This window comes from Onychomys torridus, chromosome 3 (genome assembly GCF_903995425.1).
Source record: "Onychomys torridus chromosome 3, mOncTor1.1, whole genome shotgun sequence".
In the NCBI taxonomy this organism is placed as follows: Eukaryota; Metazoa; Chordata; class Mammalia; order Rodentia; family Cricetidae; genus Onychomys; species Onychomys torridus.
The window spans coordinates 110,103,721-110,130,488 of NC_050445.1; the positions used below are offsets into that span (position 1 = coordinate 110,103,721).

General features: G+C 40.6%; 1 protein-coding gene across 1 annotated transcript in view; it reads left to right on the forward strand.

Moving 5' to 3' along the window:
• Positions 1 to 9,247: 9,247 nt before the first annotated feature.
• Kbtbd12 (kelch repeat and BTB domain containing 12) overlaps positions 9,248 to 26,768 on the forward strand; it is a 74,997-nt gene continuing 57,476 nt past the window's right edge. The window contains exons 1-4 of the mRNA XM_036180329.1: positions 9,248 to 9,664; positions 17,759 to 18,934; positions 23,272 to 23,542; positions 25,817 to 25,967. Coding sequence (XP_036036222.1) covers positions 17,871 to 18,934; positions 23,272 to 23,542; positions 25,817 to 25,967 — 1,486 coding nt within the window. The 5' untranslated portion in view covers positions 9,248 to 9,664; positions 17,759 to 17,870. The remainder of the gene's footprint in view (positions 9,665 to 17,758; positions 18,935 to 23,271; positions 23,543 to 25,816; positions 25,968 to 26,768) is intronic.

A 26,768-nucleotide genomic window follows, 5' to 3' on the forward strand; every position in this document is an offset into this window, starting at 1 on the left:
TCACCAAGAGCAAACAGAGCCCACCAGAGAAAAGGCAGCTACCAAGAAGCTGTGCTTGACTCCACTCTTGTGTGTCTAGAATCTTTTTTTTAAGCTTTGTTTTATGTGGACATTTCAGCCACAAGTTGGAATGCCATATGAAAATGGATGTTCCCTGTGCCAACCGCCTGGTCCCAAATAATCAACTCAGACGCTGAATATGAATATAAATGTTCGGATGATAGCTCAGGTTTGTTACTAGCTAACTCTTACATTTAAATTAACCCATATTTCTATTTACACTTTGTCGCGTGGCTCATGGTTTGTTACCTCATTTTTTACATGTTCTGCTTTTTTGGTGACTGGCTGGCATCTCTCCCTACCCCGTCATCCTTCTTCCCCTCATTCTCAGTTGGGCTTTCCATCCTAACTTCCTACCCAGCTACCAGCCTGTCAGCTTTTTATTAACCAATTAGAGTAATACATATTCATAGTGTAGAAAAGGATTGTTCTACAGGAAGAAAACTGTTTTAAATGGCTTGGTCATCTCAAACAACGTTAAACTCATAAAGTAGGGGTTGGGGGAAGCTCTGCTCCAACCTCAACTCAGTAATTTTATTCCATCATAGGTACTTTTATTCTTGCAGGAACCCTTGTGAAAGTCACTCACTAACCCTGCAGTTGTTTTCCACTCTCCAATGTCTTTTCTAATACTTAGCATCTTATTTCTCCCTCTACATATTTCTGTGCTGATCATGCATTTCTCCTAACATGTTATTTTAGACTCCTCAAATATGTTTTGACTGCTCTTCCTGACCTCATGCTCAGTTCCATACAGAAAGCATCTTGGTGACCTCTATCTATTAAATCAGTATAATGTGACAGGGCAGGACAGGGCAGGCGTTCTATCTTTTATTTTTACTGAGGTTTAACTAGAATTTGATCTCCTTGATGGAGAACTCCATGGAAGATTACCCAGCTCTATTCTAGGAACCCAAAGTGAGGATGCCCTAGCTAATTTATCTTAGCTTCTGTTGAACTATCTGTTTGTGCAGAACCCCCTCCTGCTAACCACTTATTTAGTGTCTGTTAAACTGTTTGCTTCTGCCAAGCCTCCCTGCAGCTGCCAAGTGAGATGCCAAGATATGGTTTCTGCCTTTTAAAAAAATCCCATGTTCTGGACACTCAATGGCATACTAGGTCCCTGAACATTTGGGTATAGTCCCAGCTAGCTTGTATAAAGACTTTCAATTGCCTATAAATTGTGTCTGAGTGGTCATCTCTGGTGAACTCTCCATAACAGTATATTTCTAGAATACTCCAGAAACTTGAAATTAATGTCTGTGGGCTGAAGAGCTGGGAGTGTGAGACTTGGGATACACTGTCAATTATATATGCTTTTGAATGAGAAGATTTACCAGTTGCATCTTTTTTGGGGGGAGGGGTACAACTGTTCCAGTACCTGCCTGCCTGCTGCCAAGCTCCCCATCACTGTGGTCATGGACTCTAATCCTCTGAAACTGAAGTCCCCTAATAAACTCTTCTATAAGTTGCCTTGGTTATGGTGCTTTGCCACAGCAGTAAAAAAATATAACTAAGACAGAAGTTGGTACCATGGAGTAGGTTATCGCTGTGATAGGCCTGGCTGTATACTGTTCTGGGACTTTAGACTATGAAAGCAGCTGAAGCTCTAAATGGGGGTTAATGGGAACCTAGTAGTAGCTTAAAAGACAGTTGTGCTGAGAGAAATGTGCACTAGGGAGGCCCAGCTCAAGAGGTTTCAGAGAACAATACTAATAACTGAGCTAGAGACCATTCTTGTGATATTTTTGGCAAAGAATGTGGCTGCCTTTGCTTTTGTCCTAAGAATCTGCCTAAGACCAAACTGTAGAGTTTTAGACTAATTTCAGTAGCAGTGGAGATTTTAAGACAGCCTAATATTGACTCTGCTGCATGGTTATTAGTAATCAATCTTTTGCAGGTCTATAATAAAAATGAGCAAGTGGTACAAGAAGAAATCACAAATTATACAGTTTGAGGAGAAAGAACACCACATAACTTAATGTTGGAACCTTGGTTTGTGCTGAAAGAGATAAAGAGAAATAAAGGGAGTGATGCCCTTAAAACAATACCTTACCTAACTAATCCTGCAATTTGGGGGAGGGGGGCAGGGGTGTGCTAAGGAATTATCTGTTCCTAAAGAGCAACAACAAATTAAAGCTTATGCAAATTTAATTCAAAGAGGGTACTAGGTTCCATTCCCAAGCAGGCAGAGGAATTTGGTAGCATGGTTCTAGAGTTAGAGTTCTTCATGAGTAAAAGCGCTGTGGGATCTTCATCTATAATTAAAAGCCACTGAGGCAAGGCATGTGGGAGGGGAGTCCTTACATGGAGGCACTAAGAAGCCATTGTGTTTAGCTGTGAAGGTGAAACCTAGACTGTGTTGGAGTTGGTAGATCCATGGGGTACCTGCCAAGAAAAGTTGCAGACATGGAATGGAAGCAGCAGCCTGAGAGAAGTGTTTTGCAGGAGGCAAAGGTGGAAGGGGAGAGCCATCTAAACCCTTTGACATCAGATGTGGAGCCACAGCTGATCTGGAGTTTGCTTTGGTGCAGCATTTCCTCACCATGCCCAGATTCTTCCCTTTCAGAATGGTAATATATAATCTGTGCCTTTGTATGTTTGAAGTACGTAATTTGCTGTTTTACTTTTGTGAGGGGTTATAATTAAGAGATTGCTTTGAGCCTCAGAAGAGACTTTGGACTTTTAAAACTGCGTTGAGACTGTGAAAGACAATGGGGACATTTGAAGTTGGACTTAATGAGTTTTGCATTATGAAATGGCTACAAACCTATAGGGGCCAGGGAGTGGAATGTGGTGGTTTGGATGAAAATGGCCCCCACTATTGTAAAACATCGCATGGTGGCCTTGGCGGGTGAAGCCCAGGGGCATGGCAGGTGAGGGAGACTCACCATGCAGAGCAGCAGGCAGCAGTGTGGCAAGGTGGAAAGTTACTCACACCATGCAGGCACGGCATCTAGCATCCGTGTGGAAAGTTTTACTGGGAGGGAAGAAAGGAGGGCAGGGAAGAAGAGAAAGAGAAAAGGGAAGAAAGGAAGAGAGGAAGTGTGCACTACCCCATAGCAAGAGAGAGGAAGGAAAAAGAGAAGAAGAGGAGGGAGGGTTTTTTTTTTTTCTTAAAGGGGACTTTACATAAGATGACATCAGGATGCTGGGTGGGTCCCAAGGGGTGAGTCTGAATGCTAACACCCCTCCCCCTAGGCTCATATATTTGAATGCTTGGTTCCCTGTTGGTGGAACTATTTGGAAAGGATTAGGAGGTGTGGCCTTGTTGGAGGAGTGTGTTCCTGGGAGTAGGCCTTGAGATTTCAGAAGACCATGACATTCCCAGTTCCCATCCTATCATGCTTGTAGATGACATGTAAGTTCTTAGCTACTTCTCCAGTGCTATGACTGTCTGCTTGCCCACTGACATGCTCCCTGCTGTGATGATCATAGACTCTAAACTTATGGAGCTGTAAGCCCCTATAAACTCTTTCTTCTATAAGTTTCCTTGCTAATGGTGCTTTGTCACGGAAATAGAAAAGTAACTTAGACAAAAACCAAACCCAGATCCTCTGCAAGAGCAGTGTGTTAGTCAGGGCTCTCTAAGGAACAGAACTAATACAACGAATATATATGATTTATTACAATGGCTTACAGGCTTATATGTATGACTATATATAAGAGATTTATTAGAGTGGCTTACAGGCTATGGTCTGAGTAGTCCAACAATGGCTGTCTCCTGAAGGAAAGGCCAAGGATCTGGTAGTTGTTCAGTCCATGAGACTTGACATCTCAGCAGTCTCAATCTGATGCTGGCGTCCCAGGGAGGTCTTAGAGATCTGCCAGTTTTCAGTCCACAGTAGAATCCAGAGGAAGTATGTTCTAACTCCAGCGAAGGAAGGGCTCAGGATCAATGAACTTGCCAGTGAGAGGGAGGGAAGACAGAAAGCAAAATCTTCCTTCTTCCGTGTCCTTTTATGTGGGCTGCTACCAGAAGGTGTGTGACCAAGATTTATGGTGCATCTTCTGACTTTGAATGATCCAGTTAGGATCTCCCCCCTCAGATACTGCAACTAAGGAAAGTCTCTCTCGGAGACAAGTCGGCAACCAAGATTGCCATCACAAGCACCAAGTGCTCTTAAGCCCTGAATCATCTCTCCAGTCTATGGGTACACTTTTTTTGAGGTCATAATAAATCTCTTAAATCATCCAAGCAAAGCTATGCCATAAGACCATTGTCAATGAAGAAACATAGCATTTCCAAGGAGGAGGAAACACTTACAGTTGGGAAAGAGCATGGAAAGCAAGTTAGCATAGAGAGGTTGACAGCATCAAGAAATGACCTCCACAGGAGGAGGTCACACATTTTAAACTTAGCAGCAAAGAGGAAACACAGGCAGAGGTGTTAAGAGAGGCAGAAAAGGGAACAAAAATTTTTGCAATTTCCTAAACTATGAAAAACCAAACATCTCTGTATGAAAGTAGAAGATAGGGGAAATCAGATGTTACATATCCATCATCTGCTATCTCCAAATTATAATATATAATAATATATAATAAAATACAGATAATATATATCTCCAGATTATAACCTCCAAGAAACTGTATCTGTTTTGTCCACAGCTAATCAACATCTAGCTTTATCTGGCATGGAATGGATGCTCAGTCAATGTGTGTAAGGACTGGAGAAATGGAAAAACAGACGTCTCTTCCAACGCCAATGTCAAATGACTTGGCAAGGATGAAATCAGAGCTGAAGAAGGAGTCGAGACAGGAGCTGGGGCCAATGACTGCACTGGTGAGACAGGCCTTCCTGTGTGATACGGCATAAAATTTCCTCTCTCACCTGAGCATTAGCAAGTAGAAAGAAAGGGCTGGATTGTGACATGAAAAAACTGTTTTGGAAGAGAAGATGCATGAGCAAGAGGGAAAAATGGGAAAGAAAACTCTCCATTTGTTTTCTATAGAAGGATTCATTTCAAACACAGATGAGTTCGGTTGAGGGATCCTTTCTTAACTCTTCTGCTTCCAGAACAGAATATCACAGGCCCGTGGACACTTAAGAAGAAGGAGAAACTTATTTCTCTGAGTTCTGGAAGTTAGGAATTCTAAAATCAAAGGGCCCACATAGTTTGGACATCAAAGCATGGCAAAAAAGCAAACACAAATGAGACAAAGAGAGAAAATTGAGTAGAATTCTAGAAATAACTTCCTTCTTCAATAAAGGCCTTGACCCACCCATGAAGGTGGCTCCCTCATGGTCTAATCACCTATTATAGATTCCACCTCCCAATATCTACACAGCAGCAAGTAAATATATAATGAGTTTTAGAGGGAGCATCCAACCACAGCAACCTATGAACCAGCCATGTACTGATCCCTAGGGATGCAGTAATGAACTGGGCCACTCTTCCCGGGAGAAGCTCATCATCCAGCAGGATAGAGACCCGAAACACTGTGGTGCCATCGGCTGAGGCTATTTACCAGTGAAGAGACAGCTGAAGTGCTTTGAGGACACAGATGACAGCATCAGTGTGCTGCTAGAAGTGTGTTTTGGTGAAGACACAAAGTGGCCCTGGAGATAATGAGGGACTCCCTAATTACATACATTCATTTACTCCACAGCTTATCAAGCATCTATCTACTCTGCACAGGCTGTGGTAGGCTTGAAGGCAGAGACATACACACTCCTTGCCCTCATAGCATTTGGAGAGAGAAGCCATTAGTTACACAAATAAATGCACAAATGCAAGACTAAACTTGAAAACAACTAGAAAGGAGAGGTACAAGACATTGTGAAAAGCAAAATAAATGTTTGAGTTATAGAGTGTGAATGGTATACGATGTTGCCTACTTAGAAGATATAATATTGTATCTCCATTCTTCTGAAACTATTTGCTATCCGGGATAAACTAAATCCCCCAATCCCTTCCCCCTGACAGCTAGGTTTTGTTGTGTAACTAAAAGTCAGTGTGATACACAGTAACTCATCTTGTGTACACAGAGGTATCCTCTCACAAAGAAAGGCTTGATATCCTCTCTTCGCTACTTCTTGGAAGTAGTAGTAGACTATCCCAGGGCAGGTGGATGAGGGCAATATTTGAGGGAAGATAGATTAAGAAGAGAGGAGGAGGCTGGGTGGCTGACACCTAGAGCCACTTCAGCAGCCTTGAAAAGCGTATGAAAAATTTGCTTTCTGTATTTTCAGGAGCTCTCGTTCTAATGATTTGTAATGTCAATCAATATATATCACTGGATTACTGCTTAATAATGCGACAAACAATAGCAACTCATCATGCTTGTGTCAAGAAACTACCTGGAACTTTACTAAAGTAGAGTTTGAGAACTCATATACTAGGAATTTGGGGATTTCATGGCTGAGAAAAATGGAATCATCCCAAACAAGAGAAATTTGATTTCCAGAATGTTTTGTGATTAACTTGTATGTAGCCTCAAATGCCCTCAGGATGAAAAAGATGCCTGAATAGCTGTGTTCACAGAAATGGAACAGTGGGGCTTAGTAAACTGGTAATAACTGTTCTCTGAGCTTCTCTGTGATAGATTCCTAAAATGGGAATGCCAACAAAAGAAGTATGGTCCATATCTAGCTCAGTGGGATGAAATAGATTATGAACAAGAGATAGCTTTCTGTTCCATTTTCAGGATCTTTTTGAAGATCAAGGACAGTTTTATTAAAGTTTGAGAGACAAATAAAAGGACATGTGAGCTGAAAATCTTGGCAACTGCCAGGAGAAGGAGATATGGGGAAATGCATGACTTTTAAGTTAGACACGGAGGTCAGAAGAACAGTGTGAAAGCCCAGAATGTCAGAGAAGCATACTTAACAGTGCTGAGTCACAGATCTGAGTTCAGAGGACAATTGATCCAGACTCTTTGTATCCCAAGGCAAAGGGCCACCCCAATGACACACGGTCAGAAACAGAAATGGAGAATTTATAAGAAAGGGAATGCACCCTCAAGAACAAGAGAGAAGGGAAAGCAGAAAAGCCCATTTTCAAGATCTTTGGGGAAGAGTTCGATTCAATATCGTATAACTGTCAGAGGAAAAATGACTTGGTGTGACTTTATAGTTTATTAAGCACATTATCTAGCAGGACTATTTCATGATTTTTTAAAAATAATATTTATTTATTATGCATACAGTGTTCTGCCTGCATCCCTACAGGCTGGAAGAGGGCACTAGACTTCATTACAGATGGCTGTGAGCCACCATGTGGGTGCTGGGGATTGAACTCAGGACCTCTAGAAGAACAGCTAGTGCTCTTAACCTCTGAGCCATCTCTGCAGCCCCCTATTTCATGATTTTTAAAAGGTGGAAATAGAAATGGTGATTGCAGTTGTGTTACTCAGCTACCAGTTAGTTTCGTAAAATATCTGAGATGATTAGCTTAGAAAGAGAAAGAGGTTATTTTATTTCAAATGGGGAGGTTCCCGAGCAAGACTGGGTGAGTCCATTGCTTTGGACCTCTGGTAGGTGAACTAGATGGTAATGGTAGGAAGCGGCAGGGTAAACAGCTTGATTCATACAGGAGGTAAAAAGACCAACTGAGGTCCTGTGGACTCCATCAGAGACATACTCCAAATATCTAAGGAGTTATCAGGCCCCCACATCCTAAGGGTCATAGCGCCTCCCAATAGCATCACCCTGGGGCTCACACCTTCAAAATGCAAACTTCTGGGGGATATTCAACATACAAATTATAGTAGTTACACAGCATTGTTAACATATTTAGGGGGGCTAGATTGAACACTTAAAACAAATAACAGGCAAATTTTATATTATACATATTTTACCACAAAGATTTTTTTTTTTTAAGGCAAAAGAAGAGTGTGCACCGGAGGGATACAACCTGAGAAGGACTCATCTTTATAATCTCAGCTTGGGGAAGTGGGGATATTATACAGTGTCTCATGTGCCCCAAGCTACCCTTGAACTCCTGATGCTCCTACCATCACTTCTTGGGTGCTGGAATTATAGGTATGCCCAAACACCCCCAGCTTGATCCTGACTTTTAAGAGGAAGGAATTGCACCTAAAAGAATCAGAACTGTTTCTAGAAACCGTAAAACAGCCAGGAGACCGATTCTCTCCTAAAAACACATGCCCACTGACACCTTCATTCCAACCCATTGGGAAGACATTTTGCAATTCTGATCTCCAGAGCAGTGAAATGTTAAATGTAAGTTAACATACTGTGCTAAAGCCATTTTGTTTGTTTTGTTTTGCACTAGCTGACTTAATACTGCTTCTTGATCCACAAAGTAGAGGCTCTGTTACACTTCTCAGGGGTTAAGTTTCCTATCCCAGCAGTACCCTCAGCTGAGAACAGAATTCAGTCTTTCCTCGAGAGTAGGAGACATAGTCACTTCTTAAGGAAACCCGCGCCCCGCCCGAATCAGGAGCTGCTTCAGGTCAGGTTGCCAGCTGTAATGAATAGAAAAAGTATAGAAAACCAAACCAAAACAATGAGTTGCATCTAAATGTGAATTGGTCATATGATATTCATATTATACTTTAAAAAAATAGAGGTTGAATGTCTGAATTTTTTTTTAAACTGGGTTCCTGTGTTTGTTCAGCAACCCCACCGTAGGCCATTCTCAACGAGAACACACAGAAGGAAGGCTTGAGGTTTGCAACGTTTAAAAACTAAATGAAAGATCTGTCACCTTAAAAGATCCGACTTCCAAAGTCTCTTTTAGAAGATGTCCTTTAGGAGGGGACAGGGCCTGCCGGTACTGAATCCACCAGGTTTAAATGAATCCCCAGGGGTGCCTTGATCCTGGAGGACATGGGAATGGAGGGGAGGGGCTGGGGGCAAGGTGGGGGTGGAGGTCGGAGGGGGGCGGACAGGGGAACCCATGGCTGATGTATAAAATTTAAAACACATAATAATAAAGAAAAATAAAGAAAAATAAATAAATAAAAATAAAAAGTTAAAAAATTATGACAAAACTTAAAAAAAAAAAAAAGAAAAGATGTCCTTTAGGCTCCTGACAGACCATCGCTGTCCCTAGCACACGGTCTGGCGTGGGAAGTCTCTGGGCAGTTGTTGCCTGAGGCAACCCGCAGGGGCTGTGGTTGGAATCGGCGCGGGAAGAGCCCGCGCAGGCGCAGAACACTTGCTGGGGGGGGGGGGACACGGCCGCGGACTCAGTGTGGGACAGGCGCGGGGAGACCCCCTCTGCGCAGGCGCAGACTGCCGCGTGGCCGGCCCCTTCCCGCGCAGAGACGGAGCACCTGTTACCTCAGGGTGGCCGCCAGCGCCGTCCTTGTCCACGCTGGGCGCCGTCTGTCCCCCGCGCCCCCCTCGATCTGTCTATTTATAGCGCTTTCCGCACTGGCTCATTTCGGGCAATGTGGTCAGCCAGGCCCGGCGGCGGTGGTGCCCTCGACCCCGCGGCGTGCCCAGTCACTGCGCCATCGCGGCGGAACGAGCGGGGCCGGGCGGCGGCAGCAAGTAAGTGAGGGCCTAGAGAGGGGACGCGGCCGGCGAGGGTCCGCTGCCTCCCTGTGGCGGGATTCATTCGCGTGCTCTCCGTGATGATGCCCTTCCCTAAATGACCCGTCCCGTCCCAGCTAGACTCTAAACGCCATCGAGGTAAGGGCTCTCCTGCCTTCCTGGAGCCCCTTAATAAAGCAGGGTTCGGTTCGTTTAGATTCAATCAGCGCTGAATGTATCCCCGGGCAACTCTCTTAACTTTAAAGCCAGGAATATAATTGCCTTGCATTTCCCCCACATGATTCTTAAGAGGAACTAATGAGCTATAATGCATATTAAAGCGCTTGGAAAAGTATAAAGAACTAAGAGTGCAAAACATTGTCAGCGCACCAAAGAAAAGAGAAAAGAACGCTTATTTGTCTTCATCACCTCTGTGACTCGTTATTACATGCCTCGTGCGTGCTGGAGGGTGAATTATTAGTATTAAACAAATCGGGGAAACCACACCAGCAGGAAAGCGGGGAGTACATTTAGGGTGGTATGCCTTTTCAGAGCGATCTCCTACCACGGTAAATGTAGGATTGGGGGAAGCTGGTGGTGGCCGAAACAAAATACAGCAAGGGAGTATAACATTATAAACCAGGGGTCGCAAACTTAAATGGCGGTCAAATAATCTACAAGGAGAGGGGTGTGAAAAGCATCAGGAGAGCAATACTGGCTGACACCTAGGTCTTAGTAAAGCTGGGCAGACGTGCTGCTGTCTGAGGAGCTGCAGTTGACTTTTCAGGTCACACGGGAATGAAGGGCCTATTGTTGCCGTATCTTACTTTTTTTCCCCTATAGATTTGGGAATATTTCAAGTTTGCTTATTGAAGCGGATGCAAGCTTCTGCTGGCTCTCCCCCAAGAAGGAGGCCTCTATCTTAGAGAGCAAATAATGGCTATGAATTAATTTTGAGGGTAGGAGTGAGAAGTGTCATAATGCAACAAATTTTATGGGCAAGGGAGGAAAACCTGTGTGAATTTTATAGTTGGACAGGAGGACAATAACGTAAAGTTTAAAAGCATGGCTTAAACAAAGTAAAAATCTCCAAAACTGACATATACATGCAAGATATGGGGGTGGGGGGCAGACATGGTAGCACGTGCCTTTAATCCCAGCACACAGGAGACAGAGGCAGGTAAGATCTCTGTGAACTGGAGGCCAACCCCCTAGTCTCTAAAACTATTTTGAAGACAAAGAGGAGGGGGAAATACAGTTATTAGGAAAGATCTAGTATTAAAAAAAACATTAATTTATCAACCAAACCATGCCAAGCAACTCTCACATGCCAAATGTCACCACAGACATAATAAAAATAGAGAAGTGAATAAAACATAAAGCCCTTTACTTCAAGAAAGTGGTGTCTGAGCTGAATTTTGAAGAGCTGGACAAGGGAAGAAGGATGTTCCTGACAGAGAATTACATTTATGCATTAGCACTGGAGCCCATTGACTCCACAGAACATCTACGAGGAAGGCAAGTCCGGAAATGAGACAGGCAGCGGTGGGAGGCGCCCGGCGCCCGGGAGCCTGCAACACTAAATGGGTGGTGGTGAAAACAGGCCCTTGCTACATGTTTTCAGTGTGAGGCAAGAATTTTCTCCATGGTAATCACTGACTTTAAAAAGGCCTTCTTAATAGAGGGTTTTGCTTTAAACATAGGAACTGGGACATTATTTTCTGATGTCATAATGTTGACATTTCTTGGTTTGTTGACCCGAATCTGTTGACGGCAATTTTGGGAAAACTAGATTTTGGAGCCCTGTCCTAGTCACTTTTTGCTCGTCCGTTTTTGTTTTGTTTTTGGGTTTGTTGTTTGTTTATTTTTTATAAATAAAAAAGCAAAGCTTTGATGTTGATCATTTCTATCATGGTTGTAACCTATTCACTGTTCCAAACATTTTTATGGGGGAAATAAACAGATAACAATTCTGAATCTAGTAACTTCCATCACACAGGTCAATGTTAAAGAAATTCACAAGGAAGTGGGGGTGGGGGGTATCCACAAGATTTCAAAGCTGTTGTCATTCAGGCCACATAGGGAGGTTTCTGTATTTTCTCATCACTCATAACTTTGGTTGCCTACACTTTGATATGTAAATTTATAATATATGAAAATTCATAATGTATCTATTATTTCTCTGCATATGACATATCAGATCATGTACAGGCATCATTTATAACACGGCTAAGGTTTTCAGAAGCCATAAGTGATTAATATTAATACAATCTTTTAAACACACTTCATGCAGTTTTCAAGATATACAAAAGGGCTTAAAGAACAATGAAGTGTGGATTGAGTCCTCACCCTCCAGCTAGGGGAATTAAACATTTATACAGTTGAAACTCCTTGTCATTCTTTGCTGTTGGTCTCCCTTTCTTCCACACCCCGTAAAAACAACCACTCTCCATTGCTTTATGTCCCAGTAGAGGTTCTTAAAAATACATAATTTTTAACCTTTTTATTTTGGTGTTTCCAAATTTACAGAAAAAATCCAAAAATAATATTAAAAACTCTTGTAGTACACTTTACCAAATTCACCAACTGTTTATGTCAGAATATATTATCTACACTATTCTATTAGAACAGTATACTGTATTGTATATTTTACAAACACATTAGTAGTATGCAGCATGTATTTTAGTCTTTCTCACAACCATGTTTTTGATACATGAAGATCATGTTTATTAATTTTTCTGCTGTGTAATATTCTTTTGAGTGAATATAATATAGTCTTCTGCTAATGGTGGTTTTTGCTAAAGGTGTTTTTTTGCTATTTCAAACAGTGTTGCTATGAATTTTAATTAATTTCTGCTGAAGATGGAGAATTTTCTTAGAAAGGAAAGCTTGGTCATGTATCAATCATTATTCAGAAAAAGTAGCAACTGTAAAGATTATAAAAGCAAACATTGTGAAAGCAAAACATTTTTTTAACTTTCTTTTTATTTATTCTTTCACATCATACCTCCCAGTACCACCCATCTCCCTCCGCCAGAATGAAACAAAATAAAATTTAAGAAAAAAAGGTGGGAGAAGGGGGGAGAAAGAGAAAGCTTGTCATGGAAGCTGCAGTGTGACACAGTGAGTCACGCACGCAGTAAACCCCATTATCCATATATTTTTACATGCAAGCGTTCATCTCAAAGAATCATTGGACTGGTTCGAGGCCCCTGGTCTCTGAAAGCAAAACATTTATGATGTAAAGAAATTGACATTTTTGCCCCCCATTAAATTTATAGCAGTGCACTTCTCTAAACTAAATATAATGGACTTGGGTGTAACTGCATTTTGAATTTGCAGAGTAATTAGGCTTTATTCTTGTGATTTATATTTATCTTTGCTACTCATCTCTCTCCATTATTATGAGTACTATTATTATGAATGCATCAGTTCAGTCTGCTATAAATTGGAGCAGAGAATAACTCCCCATTGATATCATTGAGAACATTTATACAATTTTGTTTTGCTGATGAAAGGAGAATGCACTCTCTGCCCTCATTATGAGAAAAAGTTGTTGTCAGCTCTCTCCATTTATGAGCTGTATCTGTATCCACAAGTGATTTGTGTATGCACTCAAATTATTTTTGTCTGAAAAATGTTTGTACAGGTATGTCCTGCCTTCACTTTACCAAGTAGATTTTACAAAACTAATTGCATGCATAACCTCATTCGTTTCTTCCAACTATTCCTACACAGTTCTTAAAAGAAATCCCAGGGGAAGAAGCTAGAACTTAAAGAGGCTATGAAACATGTTCATATTACTGGATTATGCAGACAAGGAGTCAGACCAAGGCCTCGGTAACCAAGCCCAAGTTCTGTTCCTAACTGCGGAGCAGTACTGTTTGCTGAGTCACTGTGATGGTAGAATATACCCATTGTCCATTTGGGGGCTAGAGACAGAAAAAACTGCTTCATTTATATGATTTATCCCCGTTGTTTGGATGAATAAACCAAGATTTAGGACAGGTTAAATCATTTTAAGATGACAGCAAGTAAGTGAGCAGCTAGCTTAACCTCTGTCTGACACACCAATACCTTCTATGCTCTAAATGTAGAGACAGTGCTGAGAGTATTTTTGAAGTGTGGCAGCTGATTTAACATCCAGGCTTTTTTTTTTTTTTTTTCAAGATTTCAACCAGCAAATTAATTTTATCTGTAAAGCCAAAGCAATTAGAATACCTTTCAGGAGTCTATAAACAGCAATTAGAAAGAATAGGTACTTAGCAAATGTATATGTCCATTTAAACCATTCACAGTAAATGATTCTTCCAAATGTTTGAAACTGTTGTTTCTCTTTTAAAGGAAATTGAAGGGGTTTTGTTGTTGTTATTTGTGTAAGCCAATGTTTGAGAAAGAGGAACCACATCCCAATACACCATTTATTTGTTCAAGAGATTGACTGTAGGTATAATAATATAGATATAGATATGAACAAACAGTTGATATTTTCAAAGCAGACAACCAATTCTCAAAACTCTCAGCTGAATTTAGGGAAAGAAATGGAGATTAGTCATCCAGACAGGATAGTGTCCTACTCACAGTCTTGAGAGTAGATTTATTTATAGCTTTGGAGCAGTCGGCAGCCTGCCACTTGTTTTTGCAAAGTCTATGAGCTAAGAACAGGTTTCATAATTTTAAATAGCTTTTAAAAGTCAAAAGAAGAATAATATTTCATGACACATGAAAATAGGGCATGTTCAATCTGTGAAATTCAAATTTCAGCATCCAAAATTCATTTTACTGGAACACAGTCATGTTCATTTGTTTGTGGGCACCTCCCCCCCCCCCTGGCTGCTTTTGTGTTATAAGAGCAAAGTTGAGTGATTGTGACAGAGCCCAGATGGCCTGCCTGACATATTTACCACTTGGCCTTAGGTTTCCAGCCCTTGCACTAGAAGGACAAAGGATGCAGATGTTGGGGTCAGATGGAATTGGGTTCACAATTCAGTCTGTTTCCATGTATAATGCCTTGGCCATTTTGAGAAAAGCCAATAGAAAAAAGAGTAACTTACATAATTAGTGCTTTTTTTTTTTTTTCTCTTGAGACAAGATATCACCATGTAGTCCTGGCTCTGAAACTGGTCATGTAGATCAGGCTGGTCTTGAACTCATAGAAATCCTCCTGCCTCTCTGCCTCTGCCTAAGTGCTTGGATTAAAGGTGTATGCTACCATGCCCAGCTTGTGATTGGTGTGTTTTATGAAGGAGATTCTGAAGGTTCTACTCGACAGCATGGTATCTGAAAATATAAGACTACAACCCAGTGATGGCCATTTTTCTCAACATTTCTTCAAATGCCATTTATACAAGTAAGGTTTCTAGATTACAAATAATAGCATTCCCCAATTCGAATCAGCTTAAATGGCCACCAAACCATAAACTGTTGATATAAAATGCATTTTCAAACCCATTACTCTGAATACTCTGCCTCCCTCCCCGAGTTTGCTTTGTCCTGATGCTGGCTCACAGGGACATGGCTGCAACAAGTGTCTAACATACGGACCTCCCAGCCATGGAGCCAAGACCTGAATTTCATTGCTATGGCCACCCTTGGGACATGCCTGTCCTTGAACCAGTAACATTAGTAAGGGATGTAGGGACCAGTCTTTTTCCAGGAAGGTTGGTTGGATACTAAGAGAAGCCCAGCATCATCCACTATAAAATCAATTAAGGTGTCACCAGCATGGCTCAGCAGCTAAGAGGACTGGTTGCTCTTCCAGAGGACCCAGGTTTGATTCCCAGTGCGGTGGCTTACAACTGTCTATAACTCCAGTTCCAGGGGATCAGACAATTTTTGCCTGGCCTCTGTAGGTAACACACACACATAGTGCACAATTATACATGTGAACAAAACACCTATACACATAAAATCAAAGTAATGAAAAAATGTTTTAAATACCACCTATATCATATTTATGAACAAACAGATTTATTACTTATTTAGCTTGAACTTCCTGTTTTTATCACAATAGCCAAAAAAAATAGCACCAAAAAGTCCATCAGGTAGTTTGACTCCTATCTTAAATATGTGAAATCATAGGATTATAATCTTTGGGTCTCAAGCATCAGAGTTCTAATATTATCAAGATCAGCATTCTAGGAATTGACCAAACTACCTGTGGTATATTAGATCAAGGGCATCTCATTTGGAAGGTACACAGCCTGCTGACATTGTGGACACTGGTATGCTTTGAGATATTTTTATACATCAATACAAATAAAATACTAAGTTTTTTTTAAAAATTTATTTCCTTAGCCAGGTGGTGGTGGCATAGGCCTTTGATCCCAGCACTCCAGAGCCAGAGGTAGGCAGATCTCTGAGCTCGAGGCTAGCCCACAGAGTGAGTTCCAGGACAGCTAGGGCTATACAGAGAAACGCTGTCTCAAAAACAAAAACAGGTCGGGCAGTTGTGGCGCATGCCTGTAATCCCAGCACTCGGGAGGCAGAGGCAGGTGGATCTCTGTGAGTTTGAGGCCAGCCTGGTCTACAAGAGCTAGTCCAGGACAGACTCCAAAGCTACACAGAGAAACCCTGTCTCGAAAACAAAACAAAATAAAACAAAACAAAACAAAAAACAAAAACAGAAAAAAGGGTACTTCCTTAAAAGAAGGTTTATGTTCAGGGCAAAGGATATGGCTCCATGGTAAAGAGCTTGCCTAGCACATGTGATATTCCAAGTTCAACTCTCAGATCTGAACAACAACAAAATAGCTTGGGTTCTTTTTAGCCCCAACTAATAGCTTTTATGTATTAAATGGTATGATGCTGCATCAGGACACCTATATAATGTAAATTGGGCTAGTCATAGTGTATATAAGAGAATCCAGACATGTAACAATTTCTTAGGTGCCCATAATTGGATACTCTTATAGATAAATAAAAAAAAAAAACATAGTAAATCAGAGCTTGCTTTTAACCAGAAAGCCATCTCCAAGAAAGCTTTAAGCTTTATGGAAGTTTAAACAGAAAAAGGCAGTGCCAGAAGGCCCAGCAGGTAGACTTTTATGGCTATTTCGGTTCTAAGCTCGGACGATTGTTATGTCACAGGCTCTCACAGTGCTTCTTGGGTCTTTATCTATAACTCCTTACTATGTGTATATCACTTGTTTCTTGAAGTGAAATTTAATTCAACACTCAAAGGGAAAAAAAAAACAGACAATCTTTCATGAAATGTCTAATTCTTTACAAGGCTATAGAAATTTGGGGACTCACTATCCTTTCCAGTTGAAAATGTATTCCTGCCCTTCTAACTCCACATTTCTTTCTTAAGCATCAACTCTGCCGCCATTATTATTTGTTCTCACTGCCTGTAGCTTTGTAGCCAAGTGAGAACTAGAAAAGGATATAGAGACTAGGACCCTCTCCTCTAAAGAGCTCCTGGCTCTGGGAATGTCTTTCTTTAAATCAAAGTAGCTAATTAACTTCCTTGCAACCTCATGTTTGCATCGCCTGGGGAAGGCGAAGGTGACACCACCAGCTTAGAGCCTTTTAATTAGACTAGGGCTGTTAAAGGCAAGAAGCAATTCAGTCTGTGCCACTGTGAAATAGGGAACAAAGAAAAGCTGGGCAAGGAAGGAAGACACATTTAGGTTTATGTTTTAAATACCATGAATTCTCAGATTAGCAGCCATTGGCTTGTGCTTTGAAGCTCAGTAGAAATGAAATTTTCATTACCTACCAGTCTGAATAATTTTTCCGTACCAAAGTTTAATCAGAGTGTGGACTTGGTTTCAGCCATCCCACTTTCGGGGGTCTATGTAGCCCTGGTCATAGTTTATGGATTAGTCCTTATACATGTGATTGTGTGTTGTGGAGGGATTGAGTGTAACCCAGATCAACACTGCATCTCTTTAGAAATGATATTCACTGATACCCCCTGCACCCTCAGCCTGCAGGGTGGCCCATTTGATAACTAGAAATGGAACTGCAAAATGTGCTTATCTTTTTACTTCTTTCTTCCTTTACTCTGAGATCTTTCCAGTCCTAGAAAAAAAAAAAATCCCTCTGATGATTATAAACTATTGCAGTAGCAGTTAATAATTGATGATTTACACATCAAAGTCTTTTTAAGATACAAAGTAGTTGTCTTAAATTGCTCTATTCTGAATGTATAATATTTATTTATAAACACTTCTTAGCATTATTGCTATGCATTAAGTATGAAGAAAATTTTTTTCTTAGACAAAACCTTCTTTTTTTTCTTACCCTCAGGACTGTTTCATGGCATCTCTGTTGATTTGTGAGTAATCAGAAATGCAAATAGCCCCTCAGGAATCAAGCTAAAATCAAAGAAACCTTACTTACAAATTTCAAGGAGTATATCATGGAGTGCCAGACTGAGGGAAAACACCAGCATTGCTTGAATTTACTAGATAAAATTAAGACTATGAAAGAATTAGAAGAAATGATTGATGTAGTGCTCATAGCAGAAGAGGAGAAATTCCCTTGCCACAGACTAGTTCTCGCTGCATTTAGTCCTTATTTCAAGGCTATGTTCACCTGTGGACTACTCGAGTGCACTCAGAGGGAGGTCATACTCCATGACATCACAGCAGAAAGTGTTTCAGTGATACTAAACTACATGTACAGTGCAGTCCTGGAGATCAATAATGCCAACGTACAGACTGTAGCAATGGCTGCCTATTTTATGCAGATGGAAGAAGTCTTTAGTGTGTGCCAAAAATACATGATGGACCACATGGATGCCTCCAACTGCATAGGAATCTATTATTTTGCAAAACAAATCGGAGCGGAAGATTTATGTGATCAGTCAAAGAAGTATTTATATCAGCACTTTGCTGAGGTAAGCCTACATGGAGAAATACTAGACATCGAAGCTCACCAGCTTCTGGCACTCATTAAGTCTGATGATCTGAATATATCCAGAGAAGAGAGCATTCTGGACTTGGTTCTGAGATGGGTAAATCATAACCAAGCCTTGCGCACAGAGCATCTCGTTGAGCTTTTGAAGCAAGTCAGACTGGAACTTATAAATGCTTCCTTTCTAAGACAGGCCCTAAGAAGGAACACGATGCTCCTTTGTGATGGTAGTTGCATTGACATAATCCAGAATGCATTCAAAGCCATCAAGACACCCCAGCAGCACTCCCCTAATCTTCGCTATGGCATGGAGACCACCAGCCTGCTGCTCTGCATTGGGAACAATTCTTCTGGGATCAGATCACGGCACAGGAACTATGGGGATGCCAGTTTTTGTTATGACCCTGTGTCACGGAAGACCTATTTTATTTCATCACCCAAGTATGGGGAGGGTTTGGGAACAGTGTGCACTGGGGTAGTCATGGAAAACAATACTATAATTGTGGCTGGAGAAGCAACTGCCTCTCGACTCTCTAGACAAAAGAGCAAGAATATTGAAATTTATAGGTTTGTATCTCATAGCAGGTTTTTTGTTTTGTTTTGTTGAGATAGGGTCTCATTATGTAGCCATAACTGGCCTGAAACTCTCTGTATAGGCCAGGTTGGCCTTGAACTCACAGAAATACACCTGCCTCTACCTCCTCAGCAGTTTTTATATGTTTTTTAAATCTTGTTTTGACATTAGCACTTGAAGAAATACTACTGAAGGGTCACATTTTAAATTATATATAGTAAAAATTCTAGTATACATCTCTCATAGAGTAATATACAGAACATATTATATAGCCATAATGTCAATATAGCATATATAATATTTATAATGAAGTCATTCATATTTTAAAATTACTTTTCTTTGGGGTTTTTTTGTTGTTATTATTGGTTTTTGTTTGGCTGCTTTTAGCTAGTGCTAAGGATCAAACTCATGGCTTTGCCATGCTGGGCAAGTGCTCTGTCTCTGAGCTCCATCCACAGCCTGCCTTTTCCATTAATTGTCAAGATATAATTGAATTTTTAATTACTTAAATATATCTATGTTATGATACAATTGTATTTTTCACTCTTGGCTTTAATTATCTATATGATCAGGTGTAATATATATTATATAACTTATAATAAAAAGAAAAGTTTGTTTATATAAACTCTTTAATTTCTTTTTTAGTTATTATTTATTATTTAGAGTAGTAAGTAATTTTTTTAAGGTGGGGTCTTATGTATTCTAGGATGACCTAAAATTCACTGTGTAGCTAAGGGTGACCTTGATCATCCTGCCTACACAAGTGCTGGGATGTCCAGTTTATGTGTGGGGACTGCACCTAGGGCTTCCCTCATTCCAGGCAAACACTATGCCAGCTGAACAAGGGAGCTTGCTATGTATCCCAAACTAACCTCCAACTCCTACGTCCTTCACTCTCATGAGTGCTAAGATTACAAGCATGTGACAACACCCCTGGCTAGAACTTTTTCTTAACCAGAAAGTTTTCATTCTGTGCCCTCAATTTGTGAATCTTTCCTAAACCTTCAGCATTACAGACCCTTTGAAGGAACCTTCAGTTATAATAAGAGGAACAAGAATACCTTCTTATACATAGTTCTATAGATACTTAGTTACATAGTTACATAGATACCTGCTTAGACATGGGTAAGTAAATCTGTATGTTATTTGTGAAAACACGTTTACTTTCTGATCTATTTGTTTTCTGAGTGCTTACTATTTAACTACATGAGTATGAAATATGGACATAGAGTAAGTACTAAGAGGTATAACTTTCCTTCAGGATCCTAGCTTCTCAGATCCCTCTCATCAGGGTGTATTCATATTTTTCAATCATAATGTAATTCTTTGTGACAGCAAAGATGGAGCAAAGAAGGAACTTAGAAGTCTACTATTCCTCCATCACTTATGAGCACTACACATCTGTTCTGTGCCTTTTCTGTCTCTTACACAGCTGTGGTTTAAGGAATGTATCTAATCTCCCCAAGTGGGGAGGGATTACAGAGTCCTGGATAATGATCTGGACCCACATCCATGGTGGCCAAGCATGTCACAGGCTACAGGAGCATCCTTTCTCAGAATTATCAGTAGACTGCAAAGTAAATATGAAGGCCTTACAGGAAGAACAGGCTTTAGCTTTCCTGACAGGATTCTTGCAGTTCTGTTTCATGGATGGCACATGCTTTGTGCTGGTGCCCTTTCTATCTTGGGACCTTAAAGAGCCTTGAGCTCTTCATATATCTCTTTTCTTCCTCATCAAGACAGTCTACTGGTTTCTCACCAGAAGTTATTGTTAATAAGCATCAATTACTGGTGTGTGTGTGTGTGTGTGTGTGTGTGTGTGTGTGTGTGTGTTTTGGTTCTGAGCATTAAACATCTTTCATCTTTGCTCTAAAAGCCCTCTTCCCTTCCCTGAAGCAGTGTCTAACTGCATACTCCATCATGTCTTTTTTTAACTATCACAGACTTAGCCAGGTTTCGGGCACCAAACAGCTCCTCTACATTGGTCAGAATTAGGGTACAAGTCACTAGTTTCTGCCACCTTTACCTTTGATATAAGATTGTCAGAAAGACGGGTAGTCAGGTTATCAGAAGCATTGCTTTGCACTTAATGAGACGTCCTTCCTCATAATTAGTCACCACAGAGGACTCTAGAGAGCACTGAGAGACCTGCTTCCCTGAGACCTACTCTCACAAGACTCTTAATCTGGCATCACTGTAGGTCACTTTGGTGCTAATTTTGTGATAAATAGGGGAAACAAATGTCCTATGGTGTGTCCCTACAGTATTATTTTATAATGATACTTCCATAATTTTAATATCATTGCTTCTTATCATTCTAATCTTTACCCAGATGTTCTTCAGATTGCCTGTGTTGTACAGTATAGATGCCCATGCATCCATGCAGGTGTATTTCTTCTTGAGTTAAAGTAGGAAATAGACAAACACCTTGGTAGGCTGGTTCTTTCCATCTTCTTCTTTTATCTTCCCACTGAAATAAGTGAGCATGTATTTATTTGTTTTTTGTTTTTTGGGTTTTTTGGTTTTTTGTTTTTTTGTTTTTTTGTTCTTTGAGACAGGGTTTCTCTGTGTAGCCCTAGCTATCCTGGAACTCACTCTGTAGACCAGGCTGACCTTGAACTTGGAGATCCTTCTGCCTCTGCCTCTCGAGTGTTGGGATCAAAGATATGTGCCACTACTGCCCAGTAAGTGAGCACGTAAATGCCATCTTTAAACTACCAACCTGCTGGCACAGAGTGCTCTTGTCATTGTTACTTTCTTTTTTTTTATGTCATATCTATTTCCTAGTCACAAGTTTTTATAGTTTTATCTAAGCATTTTATCTCCCCATTTACAGTTCTAACTGTTGAAACAAAAATCAGATTAGCAAGTTATTTAGAAAACCATTGTCAGTCTTCATAGTACCAATTCCATTCTACCATGTTTTCTTAAAATATGCCTCAGAAAACCCAAACCCATTTTTGGTTCTATTTACATATTCACTCAGTTAGCTTTACTTTAGCATATTGATAAGATCTTTCTTATCTTTGAAAAATCCATAAATTAAAAATTAGTGAAAATATTCCTTGTGATTCCAGGAACTTGGACTTCCTTTTTAGATTTGCATGGAAGATAGGCACTGGAAAGTTTGAGAGATCTCTGCATTCAACTGGGACAAGCCACACAAGCCTCTATGAAAGGAATATGCCTTTCAGCTTTCCCGTCAAGCCTGAAGCAGAATGTTCTCTGGGGAATGTGAGAGCTGGCCCAGAACAAGTGGGAGAGACTCTGATTAGATGACTAACTGTAGAGTGTTCCTTAAAAACTGTACTCTGTACAAAGCACACATAAAGGCTTGATCTTGTTTCCAAGCAGAACACCTGCTTCCTTATTTTCCATGTTCCTGGGTTTTGTGGTTTTGTTCCATGTACACTTTTCTACATTTTTCTGAGACATTTAATTTCAGATATTTTATCTCACTATCACCATGTGTATTTTTTTCTTTCTCATACCAAATGTCTCAAACTACAATTGGAAAAGATATATTTACAAGCCAAGCATGGTGGCACAAGTGTATAACCAACCATTTAAGAGGCAGGAGGATGGCAAGTTCTAGGCCAGTTTGGGCTAAATACTGAGACTACAGATGGATTTTAACACAATGCTCTTGATAAGTGTTGAACCAAAACTATAACTTAAATAGTAGCCAGGCAAGATGATGCACACCTTTAATCCCAACACTTGAGATGCTGAGAGCAGCTTACCCTATAGCCAAGGCCAGCCTGTTCTATAGCCAGAGCTACACAGAAAGACCTTGTCTTTAAAACAATTCTACCTATGTACAATTTACAGCTAGAAATTCTAAATTGAGATACTTTTTAGATTCTCTGCCTAAAACCATGAATCTTTTAATGTTGTACTAAAATGCTGTTTCTTATCCAAATATTCAGGATATTTTGTATCTTTATGTCTTTATTCATTTATGTTAAGGTTAAAACTGATTTTCTGAAAGATTTTCCTGTTCCTGATTTTCTTTCCCAGAATTAGGAAATGTTAAAAACTAGTCCGGGTTAAGGTATACTCTTTCTACATGTCTATTTTTCCTAAAATTCTTCAGGGAGATGAAGAATATATTTCAACATATTATGTTCTGTTCATTGATCTTTGGGGGAAAAGAAAGCAAATATATATTACTGTCTCATGTTAATTATCTGTTTCTCCTCCAATTAGAAGAGTCAGGTCATATTGTTTTGTGTTGGAAAAAAAAAAAAACTTGAATGTGTTTCTTGGGTGAGTTGTTGCCATGGTAACTCTAATCCTGCCCCCCCTCCCCCCCCCTGTTAACTTGCAGGTATCATGATAGAGGAAACCAGTTTTGGGAAAAGTTATGCACAGCTGAATTTCGAGAGCTCTATGCTCTGGGCAGCATCAATAATGACCTCTACGTCATAGGAGGACAGATGAAAATTAAAAACCAGTACCTCATTACAAACTGTGTTGATAAGTACTCCATAGACCAAGACACCTGGAAACGAGTGTGTCCCCTTCCACTGCAGTTGGCTTGTCATGCTGTGGTAACAGTGAACAAGAAACTGTATGTCATCGGAGGCTGGACCCCTCAGGTTAAGAAATTCCTTGCATACCTACCTGGAGTGTCTGGCTTTGCTGAAAAATGTGGCAGCTGTTGAGTACTAAAAGATTATGGCTTACATTTTGGCAAAATGCTTTTTTTTTACCATATAATATAAATATATTTTACCATATAATATAAACTTAAGTCTTGAAAGTGTCAAAGCAGTTTTAGCAAATTGATTTTTAAATGTGTTATTTATAGACATGGGTGCATTTAGTATTCGTGCTATGCTATGGACTTTATAATTCTTCCCCTACTGGCTGATTGGAAAAGATCCCTGTGCCGAGGGGTAGCTAAGTGGAACAACTGGATCCTCATTCCAGTCTGCTGTCTGATGGCTGTGTGATCAGTGGCTACACTCCTAAGCCTTTTCTACATGTAGGATTCTTGCTGCAGGGCCTGGGGAAGTGTTTCAGTTGGGAAGATCGTGAGAACCTGAGTTTGATTCCTAGAACCCACGTAAATGCCTGTAATCCCAGCACTGAGGAAACAGACAGGAGGGCCAGTGGGGCTTGCTGACTAGGCAGTCTAGTCAAATTGGCAAACTCCAGATTTGGCAAGCTACCTTGTCTCAAAAACTTAAGGTAGACCCTCCCAAGGAACACCTGGGTTTAGCATCTGGCCTGCATATGCACATGTACATGAACACCCACATTCACCATAAGTACAAACACGCATACACGCACATGCATGCTTGTGCGAGAGCGTGCGCGCGCGCGCGCACACATACACACACACACACACACACACACACACACACACACACACACACACAGGCTTTTACCGTAAATGGATAACCAGAAAATTGATTCTGTAGTGTCACCATCATTTCTGAGAAAGTATGCTGTGACTGTAAACACCAAGTAATATTAACAGAAGCCTGCTGGTACTATTGAAGCCCAGAGAAGTGAAGGCAAGCCAGTACAGAGGTCAGCAGTGTGACACAGTGGCCCTGAGTCCTTTTGAGGGTCCTCCTGGGCCTTTGGCATTTACAATGGTATCTTTTCAGCTGCCCTGTGCTCCTGCCTTCCAGTTTTTCCATTGCAGATTACTCTCATTCCATGGCTGCCCATGTGATGTAAATTTATTTTCCTGTATTTTCTCTTATTTTATCAGACTTGCCTCATGATAAAACTCATGCTTTTGCATTCCCTAATAAGCTTGGAAAACTCTATTCTGATGCTTCTATTTGTGCTGTATATCAAACATGGTACAGATTTCATTACAGTAAGAAGCTTGGACCTGACATTATCTGTAGTTTCATTTTCTAAAACTATCCACCTTCACAGTGAATTTGCATGAACAAGCCCTCAAAATAACTTGGAAGCTTTGCTTTACTAATGTGGAGATTAAATACCTAAAACAGAAGAAAGTAAGCAATAAAGAAAATATTTGCTAATTTGTAGTCTGTGATTGAGTATTGTGTAATGAGGCGATCTCACTGTGCTTTGGACAGAGCACATGAAACGGGCTTTGAGTGCCCACACTGTCATCATTTCCGCTGTCTTTAAAGGACTAGACCAAAGTGAAGTGCATGTAATGGTCCTAAGGGTGGCAGTTATTTCTTTGTTGAAAACTTGGACCCAAAAAGGGACACATAAATTCTTAGCTCGAAGTTGTTATAAAGTTCCAGATATCATAAATAAAAATAACATTATTTTACCTGAAGCTTATGGGTAGAAGCTGCTTGTGATCTATGTAAGAATAAAATTATTCAATTTTTACTATCTAATCATTAAAGAAATATACAAATATATAACATAAGTGAATATGTAAACAAAACTCCAAGTGATTTATGCTAATCCTATTATCTTGAAAATTGAAATCAGGTTATTTACATATGGCTCATAATTGTGGTCTAAAATTCTCTAATTACTGAAACAGTAGAAGTGTTTTGAATTATTAAAATTAGTTCTTCATGAATATTGTTAAAATTCACAACTATGAAGTTTGGTGAGGTTAGGGTTTACTTTACACACTGTTCAAGAGAGCATGCTTTGCTTTTTTTTTTTTTTAAATCTTGTGGTTGATTCATTTTTGGTGTCCAAATGTGAAAATCAGTGATTGCTGTAACCAGCCTATTAGCCCATTGCACATATAAATCCCTCTGATGTTGACAGAGTCCTTGGCAAGTCTGCGAGTCTGAGTGAGACAGTCAACTTCCATTCATCTCCTCTGCTGTCTGCTTTGATTAATTGTGTTCACACGCTCACAAGAGCCTCTAAGTGGTCTGTTGTTACATTCGCTGTCATATTTCATACAGATGGATCTTCCTGATGAAGAGCCTGATCGATTAAGCAACAAACTGTTTCGATATGACCCCAGCCAAGATCAATGGAGAGAGCAGGCACCCATGCGGTACTCTAAGTACCGGTTCAGTGCAGCTGTCGTCAACAGTGAGATCTATGTTCTGGGTAAGTAGTAGATTGCTCAGAGTATAGCTGCTTTCATTATGTCAACAGTCTACTCCTGTAAAAAACAAAAGTTTCCCTTCCTCTTGTGTCCCAGTTCAAATACACTTGCGTAACTGGCCAAAAGGTATTTCTTATGTTCTGGAGTACAAGCCAATTAAGTCAAAGTGCATTGGCTTTGAGGGCAAAACTATTTTTATGGCATTTTCGAGGGCCTTGGAATGCAAAAGCAGCATGATCCATCCTAGTGAAGTAAAAGAAGTCTTTGTCTATTTTTAGTTGGTGAAATGTGGGGTTCTGCAGCCAACTGTGGTTGTGTTGTGAATGAGAAAGCAGCAGCAGGGTAGACTATGCCACAGATTTTGCCAGTTCTCTTCAATTTGCCTAACCCTCCAAATTTCTGAAGACATACTACCAAGTAACTCTTCCATGAATGCCTTTGCCCCTCCTCTCTTGAATGTGTGTGGTCGGTACTGCCCATCAGGGGCTGATGAAAGACTACATACAGTTCCTAGAAATTCCAACAGTTGGTAAGAATTCCAGACACCTGCCGTAGGTCCCTTCCGGCCTCACTCCTGCGTCTTCCTGCTTCCTCAGGTCTTAGTCTTCAGAGTGTGTTTTCTCTCTGACATCACCCTCTATCACCCCCCTCCCCAGAGGCTGGGAGGACCGGGCATTCGGCTGACTGGACTGCTGAGTCTCAGTCCTCCCACCTGCATGACTGCCTCACTGGAGAACAGGGAGGTGATAAGAGGCAAAGAAATGGCGGAAATGATGAGCTCGGGGGTGAGAGCAAGCCAGGCC